Source organism: Peromyscus eremicus, chromosome 15 (assembly GCF_949786415.1).
Source record: "Peromyscus eremicus chromosome 15, PerEre_H2_v1, whole genome shotgun sequence".
Lineage (NCBI taxonomy): Eukaryota > Metazoa > Chordata > Mammalia > Rodentia > Cricetidae > Peromyscus > Peromyscus eremicus.
This window is the reverse complement of record NC_081431.1, coordinates 72,180,233-72,193,081: the sequence shown is the minus strand read 5'-3', so window position 1 is coordinate 72,193,081 and position 12,849 is coordinate 72,180,233. Positions and strand designations below refer to the sequence as shown.

The 12,849-nt window shown below is 58.0% G+C and overlaps 1 protein-coding gene across 1 annotated transcript; it reads right to left on the bottom strand.

The window, feature by feature from the left end:
* Positions 1 to 2,372: 2,372 nt before the first annotated feature.
* On the bottom strand, positions 2,373 to 8,071 carry Inhbb (inhibin subunit beta B). Its single transcript, XM_059280222.1, has 2 exons — positions 7,557 to 8,071; positions 2,373 to 5,012 (listed from the first exon to the last, which is right to left on the bottom strand). Exons 1-2 carry the CDS (start codon positions 8,014 to 8,016, stop codon positions 4,237 to 4,239), a joined length of 1,236 nt encoding a protein of 411 aa, XP_059136205.1. The 5' UTR covers positions 8,017 to 8,071; the 3' UTR covers positions 2,373 to 4,236.
* Positions 8,072 to 12,849: the final 4,778 nt, after the last annotated feature.

Below are 12,849 nucleotides of genomic sequence, written 5' to 3'. Positions count from 1 at the left end.
AGTCAAGAAGCCTCAAATTGGCAGGATTCTCTAAGCCCCACACATGTCCATGGACACCCCCAACAATGTTCCTGCCGGGGGGACCAGTACAGAGCCTGGTATGCATGGCCTGGGCTATCCTGAGCTCCAGGAGCCTTGCCACAGACCAGAGCTGCCCAAGGTCCTCTTCCAGGACTTTCCCCTGGAGCTGTGGTAGGAACCCTTGTGATGATGGTGCCATACTGTCTCAGGGGCAAAGTGCTGCTGCATGCTGGCTATGAGCTGAGCTGCAGGCCCCTCGATGTCCCATTCTGAGCCAGCCCAGAGGACCTTGAAGAAAACACAAACCAAGGACAACCTGGGGGCCTCTAACACTGATCTTCCCCTGCCTGCCAGGATGTGTGGGAGAGGGGAGGTAGGGTTGGGCCAGTCTTCCCCTCCCCCACAGCCGCTAACTCATGGCCTTGAGCTCCCCGGAGTCTCTGAAGATCTGGGTATCTCTGAAGGTCAGCTGAGAATGAACTCCACATGGTGACTACAGGGCGCTGCAGAGGATCGAAGGGAGCACTTGGGAGGATTGGGGATAGTCGCCTTCTGCCTCTGTCTGTCCCACTGGTCCCAGACAGGGCTGGGATGAATGTGAGAGGTAAGGGCCTAGAAGCCAGGAGACCACAGGGAAAGGGAGGATCTCCTACAGGCCAGAGGCACTGGTTCAAGAACAATGCTTCTGGGACTGGCAGTGTGATGCTCCAAGGCCATCTGCAGGAAACCTGGGTCGCTTGGGCCAGGACCTCCTGGGAGAGAATCGGGGTGCAGAAGAAAGAAAGATGTAGATTGAGAAATGAAAGTCATGGGGCAAAAGCTGTGCCTGTTAGTAGAGTGCTCACCTGACACGCACAAAGCCCCAGGTTTGATTCCCAGAACCCCATAAACCATGCAAGATGACATATGCCCATAACCCCAGCACTGGAGAGGTGGTGGCAGAAGAAGCTGGGATTCCAGGTCATCTTTGGCTACATAGTAAGTTTGAGGCAAACCTGAGGTACATGAGAGAGGAAAAAAAACAAAAACAAAACCAAGCCAGCCCAGACCCACAGAGGTACCTGGCCTCACTGTACCTCCTAGCCATGGTGAGCGTGTGGGCTGGACCCACGGGGACACAGAGCAGGGTTGGGGGGCGGAGATGCTCAGTGGCTGTCGGCCCTCTAGTCCCAGACCCTTCACAAGTCCTTCTCCCTCTGGTCACTTTTATTCTTCCACCTGCAAAACCCGTCCCAGAGCAGAGCTAGGACGATGACTCGGTCAGTAATGTGCTTGTCACATAAGCATGGGACCTGAGCTCAGGTCCCCAGAACCCATGGAAAAGCCAGGCATGTACCTACAACCCAGTGCCGGGGAACTGCAGACAGGGGAATTCTCCAGGACTTGCTGGCCGGCTAGTCAAGCCAAATCAGTGAGCTTACACGCAACACTAAAAAAATGAAATAAAAAGCCCACAGGGCCTGCAGGGCTCAGATAAAGGCAATTTATACGCCTCCAATCCTCACAAACCAGCAAGTGGTCACCTGTGACCAGGGACCCTGTCTCGGTGGGGTGACCTTGGGTAGGGTGGATCTGGGCTCTCAGCTCACCTCCCACTCTTTGGGGAGGAAAGATGCACAATGCAAGGTCTGTGAGCCCACAGGACTGAGCAAGTCTCTAAGTCCTACCCGGTGGTGGCTGAGCTGCTGTGATTACTAAGGCCAGCCACCACCTCCTTCTACTCTAGACTGCCATGGTAAAGGGTGATTAGCATACTCACAATCCCCGCCTGCTTACCCTCAAATGACAGGATCTGAACCCTGTTCCCTCCCAATCACCTACATCAGGAGGTGAGCACAGAGGCCTGGGATGTTGGAGAAGGAACTCACCTTCCAGGTTGCACACTCCCTTTGTGGCCTGGAGCCTTAACCAGCACCTTCAAATTTTTCATTTACCCCCCACCCCGTTTGTATGTGTGTGTGTTATGTACAGCCTGTGTGGGGGAGACCAGAGGACAATTCAGAGGAGCCAGATCTCTCTCTCCACTATGTGGGACTCTGGGCTCGAACTCAGGTCACCACGGTTGGCATCAAGTACCACAGTACTTTTGAAAAGCAAAGCGACCCAGCTTTGACGGAACAGAACTAGTTGGGGATGGGGATGGTAAACAAATGTGTAATTCGTTAATTTGCTAATTGCCTCTCGGCTGGTGTCCCGTCACCTCTTCCAGCTTCTGTGTGACATATGTGTCAGGCAAGGGCTCTGGGGGTGTCGAGGGCACGCCGTGGGGACCGCTGGCATCGGAGCCGGACACCTGGACCAACCCCTTCCTCCCAGCTGCCCGCTGCCCCAGACATCACACAAGGCAGGAAGCCCATGGCACTCCGTCTTTTATTTTCTTAAACTGTACATGAACGTAAAATACTTAGACAGTCAGTCTGCGGGGGGAAGTTGTTTGGTTTTTAAGTTATTATGAAACAGAAACTAAGGAAGGGCTTCATTAAATAAACTAAAGATGAGAACTTACAGATACACACCTGCATTCTACCATCATTGTTTTACTCTACTTTCTGGGTGTGTAAAAACAGAAGAGACACGTCAACTGAATAAAAAAAAAAAAAAAATTCATTTATACCCTGAAACTCTGGCAGGCCACTCAAGGGGTTGTTTAGAACACCTACCTCATAGAAGATGGCCTTACCATCTAATAAAAATTAAAACTGATCCGCTGGCCTCTTTGGTTCCAAAATTATGTATAATACATTTAACTGTATTCATTTTTTTTCTGCTGCTATAAAAATAACTTTTTTTCAAATGGCAGTTTCTGACTAACCATGCAGCTAAATCAGTGCAAACATTGAAAGCGATCATTCGCTTAGAAAAGAAGCAAAGGATTTCATTTCAAGTATAAAAATATAAAAGAGACGTACGAGTCCAGTTTCGCCTAGTGTGGGTCAACCTTTTAAATTGCATAGTTCACGCGGCACTTGGACATCCACCAGGAGAGCAGCCACGGCCGCTCGTGCCCCGGGGCCACTTCTGGACACACGTCGGCCTGCAAGTGCCACTGTCCTGTGCGCTCACGCAGGACCGCAACTGCTTCGTGGGGCAGGCAGGTGGGCGAGTGAAGGGAGCAGGAGCCATGTCCACGGACGACCCTGGAGCCGGGGCCCACCCACGGGGGTGGGGAGGACAACTTCTGCAAAGCAACTGAAAGCTTTTCCCGTCTCTCCAAGACCAGTTAAGCAACTCACCAGAACACCTCCACTCTACCACTGCCTCCCCTGGGCTCTTCCCCTGGCCTAGTGGCCATCCCTGTCCCTCTCACCGCAGCCCTAGGAGGATGTCCCCAGCAAAGGGCACTCACTGATTGCAACATTTTTTCCCTTCTCATTTAGAATCCACTTCAAAGGTCATTGCTCATAGGCTCTTTTCAACTCTGCAACTGGCACAAACGACCTGTCAGTTGTTGGAGACCAGATTAAAGCATAAAATTAAGACCCTTCTCCTCTCCCCCCCCACAACCCCTGAAAACAAACACACACACACATAAGTCACACCAGGGATCCAAGCGACAGACAGTCAATGGGTCACTGTCCCTGCTCCATGGTCTCTGTGACAAGGCGAGGCCCTCCTGGGCTATCCGCCCTCTCCAAGAACAGGGTGGCACAGCTCTGCTGGCCTCAGAGCATGAAGGATGCCAGGCAGGGAGTGAGCAGGCAGGACAGCGCCAGGCGCTGCGGTGAAGAGCCTGGGACAAGCCAGGGGCACATGGCCCTCCACCCGCCTGTGCTCCCAGCCCGCTTTTCCTCTTGGTGGCTCTCTGGCTCACTCTCTCTGTGTCCTGTCTTTGTGCTTTTATGTGTGCTCAGAAGGCGCGATTCAGAGTGCCCGGCCAGCTGGTGGGAATGGTAGCTGCTCACCCCATTCTCTCCCGACTGACAGGCATTGGTAGCTAAGCTGCCATTTGTCACCGCATCCGTTTGCTGGTATCCTAGAGGCTGCTGTGTGGGTGGCGGGGTGAGTCTGGCTACGTGTGTCTATGCGTGCGGTTAGGAGGAGTCTCTCGTGGCACAGGAGGGTTCTCCCTCTGGTTCTGACTGGTTTTCTATGAAGTAGGAGAACAACATTTCAGGCCTCACCCTGGCACTCTCCACAGCCCAACGGAACAACCACACTCAGCTCTCCTGCTCCCTCAAAGCCCCGCAGGCCTGTGCTGCGCACACACTGCCAAGGTCAGGCGCAGCCACACTCTTCCACGATCATGTTGGGCACGTCCCGCTTGACAATGTTGTACTCGTCATCAAAGTAGAGCATGGACATGGAGCTCAGCTTGGTGGGGATGCAGCAAGAGTTCACAGGCCCTGGGTTCAGGCCACGCATGCGGTACTGGTTCACCACAGCAGTGTGGAAGGAGGAGGCTGAGCCAGGGACCCCGGCCAGGTAGGCTGGGCAGCTGCCCTCACAGTAGTTCCCGTAATAGCCAGTGGGTGCGATGATCCAATCGTTCCAGCCGATGAGCCGAAAGTCGATGAAGAACTGTTGCCTACAACAGAGGCTGGTCCGCCCATCACACTCTAGGCCCCGTTTGCGGATCCGATGTCGGCTATCACCTAGGCGGGCCTGCACCACTACAAAGGGCCTGTGTGACTCCTCACCGGGGTCCACAAACACGGGCACCACGGCCAGCTCCTGGCAGCTGTCACACTGTACATCCAGGTTAAGGCGTCTCTCACCCCGCTCGAACAAGGCCTGGATGGCCTCTGTGATGGGGAAGGTGTGCCAGCCACTCCGCTTCAGGTCCACCTTCTTCTCCACCACATTCCACCTGTCACCGTGACCCTGCTCCTGGAAGTACACCTTGACCCGTACCTTCCTCCGGCTGCCCTTCTCCAGGACGTAGGGCAGGAGTTTGAGGTACAGCCACAGGCTGGCCTGCACCACAAAGAGGTTCTGGTTGCCTTCATTAGAGACGAAGAAGTACAGGCGGACCCGGGAGGAGGCGAGGCCATCTGTGGAGACGGGGAAGAACGGGCCAAGTTAATTCCACGAGAACACAAGGCAATGGGGAATGGACTCCGCTGTGTGATGTTGGGAATGAACACTCACCACAGCTGGAACGTGTTACTGACCAGAAATACCATTCCTGGGGCCCGAGCCTCTGCCATAACCTGCCAGAGGCAGAAGAATCACTTCCCATTGAGAAAACAGGATCGGGTGGAGCCAGAGGGTCCAGACCTATAAAAATCCTGCCTCACCTCTCCCGGGCCAGGGCTCCCTGGAGAAAGGACTGTCAGGCCTCAAAGCTCAACAGAACGACTTGTCAGGAGCCCAAGATCTTAACAAGTTGTTATGGGTCTCTGAAAACAGAACCGAGATCGCAGGGAGGATTTGGGGTAGGCTGTTTTAAATGGGCCCCCCCTCCACACACCCCTGTCTTCTTTCTGGTTAACTTAGGGCATTGCAAAATCAAGCTCAGCCACCTACAGCCTCTTTGCAGTGTTTACCTAAGCCAGATCTGATCCAACCCCAGTGGGACCTCCACTGCAAACAAGCAAGTCCTGCTCAGGTTTCTGACACAGAAGTGCGTGTCCTGTAAGCTGCAAAGGGCAGCCCTTGTTTCCAAGGAGTTCCAAGGGACAGGACAGCAGCCTGGAAAACTCGAGGTCCCGCCCTTGGGCCAGACGCTGGCTCGCGAAGAACATGGCAGTTCGAGATCTCGGGGGGGTGGTGGTGGTGGGGGTTGCTAGTCATCTCGATAATGCATTTCAGCCAGAAGAATAGCTACGCCAGACGAGGGACGATGTCCCTCTCGCAGTACATTTCGTCAGCCCTTCCCTCTGACAGTCTCTGCAGACGTGGCCCTGGTTCTGTCAAACCTCCCACTAAGTCCCCCCCCAGCCCCTTCCTCAGTTCTCACTGGCTCCTCTAACAACACTGACGTCTGACTTTGAAATAGGGGAAACTGCAGCCTTAAAAGCTGGTCTTGGCCGAGCTGCCTGTGACCTGAATCTGTTATTTATAAGTCAAAGAGCTGGCTCCGTGAATCGGACCAGAAATATAACAGCTCCTGCTGTCATTTTGTGCCACCGGGACCAAAAGGCCTCTCGACCTTCCCGAATCACATTTCTACTCTGGGCCCCAAAGCACCTTTTAATCCAAGCCCTCTAATTGCCTGTCGAGCTTTCCCTGACTCTGGCGGACAGCTAAAACGGCAATGTATTTCTTTCTAAGCACAAACCAGCCTCGATTGTCTCCGCCTTTCTCCACACTCGCCCATGCAAAACTTTTCATCCCTTTTTATCCCCCGGCAGCAGCACAGGCAGAGTCTGCCTGATGCCTGGGAGAGTAGGGGGGCATCTGCGGCGAGAGGCATAGCTGATCCCCCCTCCTCTTCCCAGGCTCCCTGCCTGTCCCCCACCCTGACTACATCTACATCGGGCTTCCCCCTCTGAGACCTTCTCTGGAGTCCCCTCAGCACAAATGGGGCTGAGCTCTCGGCACAAAAGCCAGCCTGGCTCATTCAAGTCCTGAAAAGGACAGCGATATCTAAAGCACTTACACCGTTTCTGCCCAGGAAATTTTCCTTCTTCTTTTTTAAATGTCCTGAAGGTATTTTTCTCCCCTCCCCTTTCTCTGATTTTTAATATTTAGAGAGTGGACAGAGATTTGCAGCGCGGGGCCAAGGACGACCCTGCAGAAAGGAGTCCCACTCTTTGTTAACTACAAACTCTGCCGCTCTCTCCCGGACTAGAGAGGGCTGCCGCGGCTGCCAGGCAAGCCGAAAGGCATGGGCTGTTCCTGAGCCGCGTCTCTGCGTAAATGATGGACCTGTTGAGAAGCTGCCTTCCGCCGACTCTGGTGCCCACACAATCGGAAGGGAGGTTGCCTAGCTCTCCCCACCGATGCTTCAGCAATCCTGGCAAGCCTATGCCACCGGGCGATGGAAGCGGCCCCAGGGGCCTCTCATGCAGGCTCTGGCTGGCGCTCTCTCTCTCTCTCTCTCTCTCTCTCTCTCTCTCTCTCTCTCTCTCTCTCTCTCTCTCTCTCTCTCTCTCTCTCCTCTCCTCTCTCCTCTCTCTCTCCTCTCTCTCTCCCCTCTCTCTCTTCCTCTCCTCTCCGGCCCACGTATATCAACAAGCACACACATCTCCATCTACACTGTTAAGCCTACACTCGGATCGTGGGAAACAAAAACATTAAGCAATCACCAAGCAAGTGCCCGCAGAGCCAGGGCTGCGCGCATCTGCCGGGAGGGGGACGCGCGCCCAGAGGCGCTGGGGCCCAATTCCCGAAAGCGGGGATGAAGGGCAGGGTGCTTTCCGGCTGCTTCAGGGAAAGAGAAGCAGCAAAGGGTCTGTGGTCCGGGTGCAGAGGGTAGGAGAGGTCCGCCACCCTGAGACAAGCGCAAGGCCACCGCAGAGTGGCCCAGCTCGGAGCCTAAATGCCCTCGGGGCGTGCGGGCTGCAGAGGCGGCGAAGGCAGCAGGAGCTTCCTAGGAGAGGGAAGAAGGGAGGGATCGCGGCTGCCGCTGGCTTCCCCAAGGCCAAACCCACCTGTCTCGGCAAAGCTGATGATCTCGGAGACGCGCTCCTGGCCGTCGGCGCCCGGGCTGGCGTGGCCGTCGAGGTGCGGGATCTCCACGCGGCCATCCTCGCGCACCTTGCCCGCGTGCAGCTTGCGCAAGGCCGTGACCATGGCGGCCTTGGGCACAGCGTGCGTGATGTTGGGCCGGCCCCGCAACTGCAGGCGGCTCAAGATGTGTCTCTTCACCGCCTCCAGGAAGTCACCGTCCACCCGGCCCAGCTCCTCCGGTCGCCGGAAGCCGCCGCCGCCGCCGCCGCACGACGTACAGGTGTCCTGCGAGCCACCCGGAGCTCCGGGTGGCGGGGGCGGGGGCGGTGCAGCGGGCGACGGCGGGGGTGTGGGGGAGCCCCAGGCCTCGGGTCCCAACCAGCTGGCCGCCAAGAGCAGAAGGCAGGCGGCCCCCAACGCCCGACCGGGCAGCCCGTCCATGGTGCGCCGCTGGCGACGAGGGCGCCCGCCGCGAGGCGAGGCGAAGCGAGCTCAGGGCCGGGCTCCGGGCTCCGGGCGCACCGCCCCGCCCCGCCCCCGCCCGGGCCTCCGCCCGCCCGCCTGCCGGGAGCGCGGCCGCCGGCTCGCAGGGGGAGGGGGCCGGCCGGGCCGCGGGGGTTCCCGCGCGGCCGAGAAGGGGCGCCGCGGGGACCAGAGGGGCTCGCGGGCTTTTTGCGGGGGGGTGGGCGACCGCCGGGTCACTGGCGTGCGGGCGTCTCGGGGCGCCTAGGCATCTGCAGCTTGCCCATCCTCTCCGCGTCGAGGGCCACCGCAGCCCCCCAGGTCGGGTGAAGCGAAAGCGATGAGCGGCGGCAGTGGCGCTGGCGCGGTGGCTTGGCTCGCCTGGGCTGGAAAGGTGGAGAGAAGCACCAGCGGACGCAACTCGCTCTGGAGACGGAAGCGAAGGTGCCAGAGCCCCCCGGGCGCGGCGCTGCGGAGGGCGCTGCGGCTGGGGCCCCGCGACCGCACCTGAGCGCCTCGCCCTGTCGCTGCTCGGAGCGAGGACAGGGCCGCCCGAGGCGGCGGCGATGATGGGCAGGTCGTCCCCCCTGCTCCGGGCCGGCGGGAGGAGCGAGCGCGGTGCGGGGGAGCGCCGCCGCGCGGGCCCCTCTTACAGGCGGCGCCGAGCCCTCCTGGGCCGCGGGCCCTGCGGTCCTCCCGGCGCGTCACCCGGCAAAGTTGTCTCCAGGCTCCCCCGGGCGCTGCATCCACGGGCGGGCGGGCCGCGGCGCGCTTCTCCGGGGCCTCTGCTCCTCCTTGCTTCCCTGAGCCTGGCTGCCTGCGCGGGCCGGCCGGGGCGGCGGAGGAGGGAGAGGCGGTGGCAGGGCCCTTCTCGCTGCTGTCTCCTCTGCCTGCCGCGGCAGTGGCGGCCAAAAGTCTCTCTGTGTCCCCGGGATCGAGTGCCCTGGTTCGCGCTCCCACTGGCACACGCCGCAAGGCCGGGGAGAGAGCGAGGCGGCGGTGGCGGTGGCAGCAGCGTCCCCGCGCCCAGCCGTGGCTCAGAGTGCAGAGCGCTCCCGAGGAGGAGTTCTTCGCTTTGCCTTCTCTTCCTTTCCACTCCCTGTTCCTTTTTCCCCGAGGGGTAAAAAAGCCGCACAATCTCCGTATGTGCGCGCGCGTTGAGATAGACGTTGGCAGGAAAAAAAAAAAAAAAAAGAAGGGGGGAGTGTCGTCCGGGCCCTGCGGGAGGAGACGGTCCGCGCCTCCCTGCTCGGGCTTCCCGGGGGCGGAGGGGGAGGCGGATTCTGCAGGTCGGTGCTGCCTGATCCTCCTCCCACCCCCTCTTCCCTCCGCTCTTTCTCTTTCTGCCTTGGAGAGGAGGGGCGAGGAGATTCTTTCCTCCTCTCCCCCCCCCACCCCCCCGCCCCGTGATGCCAGGCCAGGCCACTTTTGCTACCTCGAAACTTTCCCACCACGTGAGTGCCCAGGACCCTCGCCCCAGGGGACGATGGATAAATGGCACCGACGCTCCAGGAGTAGGATCCGGGCGCTTCTGGATGCCCCCTATGCAGGGCCGTGCAGGCCTTGCCCCTGTCCCAAGCTGTCGCCCTTCACAACCAGGACAGGCGATCCTCACTCGCCGCATGCGCCCCAGACCCTCCAAAAAGCGATCCTTCGCTGCCCAGCCTGGAGTGGGGTGGGGTGGGGGCAAGCTCCAATGCAGCAGAGAAGCGGTGCGGGTGGATGCCACTCCCTGACTGCAGCCGTCCCAATGGGCGACGGATTAGCCCCCTGGGCTAGAAGAGCAGTGAGGCGGCGGCTGCTGGAGGCTGGGCCAACTCTGCCATAGTCGGCCAGAGGGTCTGCCTGCATTGTGCGGGGTCCCATCTTTGAGGATCCAAAGCCTCCGGAGTCCCAAGGCTTGCCAGACTGGTGGGGTCTCCACTCTGCCATCCCAGTCTTGGCACACTTGGTCTCAGAGAAACCCAGATTCTAGTGAGGGGGTCAGGCACTATCGGCTTTGAATCTAGTCCACCGTGTCCAGCCTCTTTCTCGTCTGTAAAGGCGCACGGTGATACCTGCATCACACTGGCGGTCCAGACTAAGCCAGCCTCGCAGAAGCATATAAAAAGACGGTTCTGGGGTGTCTTTTTCTGGCTGCCAGCGGTGGAGGAGAGTCTGACTCCCAGCCCTGACTAGAGAACCCCAAGTGTAGCCCGTTCTTTCTGTCCCTTCTCCCGACCCTACCTGGGTCTGAGACAACAATGCTCGTAGGGCACAGTTCCCAGAGACCAGAAAGCACCGCCTGCCCCTCCCCCGCGCCGCCCCTTTGCTCTCCAGGACCCTTGCCCACAGTAGGCTCACCCAGCCACAGGCAAGACTGCAAGGTAGAAGTAAGTGTAGGTTTTTGTTTTCCTCGGCATCAGGACGACCCTCCCTAAAGAGACCTGGGACTTGGGGAGGGGAGTCGTTCCACCAAAAAACACCCATTGCGAACTTCCCAAGCCAGCCCTACGCTGTGGACCTTAGCCAGAACTGCAGTTCCGCGGAAGCACGAAAGTCTGGGAGCAGAGCGCCCCCTCTCTCCCAGTACGAGGAACCGACCAGAAGTCTGCGGGGCAAAACTAGGGCGTGTCTGACTTTGCCAACTCGAGTCTGAAGCAGGGGGCCCAGCAGAATCCTGAAAGATACCAGCCCTTCTGCCCTCCCCGGACTCATTCTTTGTTGTTCCCATCCTGCGTCCTCCCCGCGCCCTACCAGGGGCCCAGTGAGCCTTTGGGCAGGAAAGAGACATTCCTGGCACCTGGAACAGCCCATCCTTGAAGATGGTCCTGAGCCCACCTGGCCTGTCTCAGTTTTTGTGTGCATCTTCTCACCAGGCACCACACACACTCCGGCCCCCAAGCTCTTTCCGTAACCAGAACCACCCACCATTTGGCAAATTCGTTCTCAGTCTTTAAGACGTAGCCCAGTCTTTCCTCCTGGGTGAAGCCCTCCCTGGCCCTCTGTGCCCCGAGGAAGTGATTTATTTGATTAGGTGCCCAGTGCCTGGCTGGCCGCCTCATTGCCTGACTTAGCTCCAGCACAGAGGCTAGGCCTCATGGGCCCTGTCTAGTGCCAGACCTGACAGATGATCAGGGAGAGCTTATGAAGGAAGCACTGATGAATGAACGGGAGAGGTCATTAAGCCAATGAGAGGTTTAATGCCCCCCTCCCGTCCCCCAGCACCCGCCCTGGAGGACACCCCTGGCCTCCCCTCCTCGCCAGCCTCAGTTGGGCTGGACAGGACTGGGAAACAGGAAGGAGATCAGGAGACCTGCGCTTTGCCTTCAGGAACTTGAAGCAATCTGCCACTTGACCTAGCACCGAAGAGGCAAAAGCCACCCTGTGCTTGCTGGTGGGAGGAGGGAGGGTCCATGTTTCCAGCCCCGCTGCTAGTCAACTGCAGGAAGGGAACTGGGTCAATCATAGTCAGAAACCATCTGCTGGAGAAGCTGGGATTATCCTGCCCTCTGCTGATCCCCCAGCCCACAGGAGCCGAGGGTGTAAATTGAGTTCTTCCAGATCACCTTGTATTTTAGCGGGCGGGGAGGGGGCCACCCATCCCCTCTAAAGGGAAAGGACTGGGTTCTTGTCGCTTCGAAGCCTCGGTTAGCACCAGCCTTGGTGTTCCTTCTGCCGGTGACTCCAGCCTTCGGTCTTGGCCAGGGATATGACTGTGCCTGTCAATTTTGAATACAATAATGCCTATCGGTGCTGTAACCAACGCCCTGCAAGAGGGCTGCACAACTAGGCCACCCCCACATAGGGTTCTGGCTTCTTGCCACTATCAAGGAACTCAGGCTCCATGACAAAAGCAAGAAGAAGAAAAAAAAAAAAAACGTGGCAACACTGGATGTGGGCACACAGAAGGTGGAGGAGATGTCATCTAGGAGCTCAGAGCATTTCCTCTCATGCCTCTCATGTTATTTTTCGTAATCCATGCTAAGTGTCAATGTAGGACTGACAAAACCGTCAAAGAAACAAGATGGACCATAAAAAAAAACAAGCCTAGGCGCCGAGGAGAGGGCCCAGCTGGTAAAGGGCCTGTGGTGTGTGCATGAGGACCTGAGCTTGATCGCCAGACTCCATGTCAACGAGCTGATGATCATGGGCTAGGGCTAAACAGAGCTTAGAGGGTGAGGTGCTTACTTGCCTATAAAGAAGCCCTGGATTCCACCCCAGCAATCCTTAAACTGGGCATAGTCGTGCATACCTATCATCCCAGCCCAGGGAGGTAGAGGCAGAAGGACCAGGAGCTCAAGGTCACTTCAGCTCTACAAGGAGCTTGAGGTGAGCTGGGGCTACATGAGACCCTGTCTCAAAAACAAGCAAAGCAAACAAACAAAACCCAGGGTGTGGTAGAACGTGCCTTGTCATCCCAGCTGGGGAGGTAGACAGGTGGATCCCTGGAGCTCAGTGGCCGGCCAGCCTAGCCTACTCAACCAGTTCCAGGCCAGTGAGAGATGCTGTCCTGTCCAGGAAGAGGAGGAGGAGAGTGTCGGAGGAAAGACACCCAACGTTGACTTCTGGCTTATACACAGACACACACACACACACACACACACACACACACACACACACACACGCATGGACAAACGCATACACACTAAACTTTATGGCTCATTTACAAATATTATTGAGCCCCCTGGTGCAGTGCTTGGCCACACAGCCCCTGCAGGGTGTGGGGGGAAACCCTTGGCGAGAGGGTGGGTTTGGCAGAGCTGGGCTCAGGGACCTGGCGTTCCCTTTCCAAGCACTGGCAGAGAAGGCCCTGTTGTTATTAGACGGCCC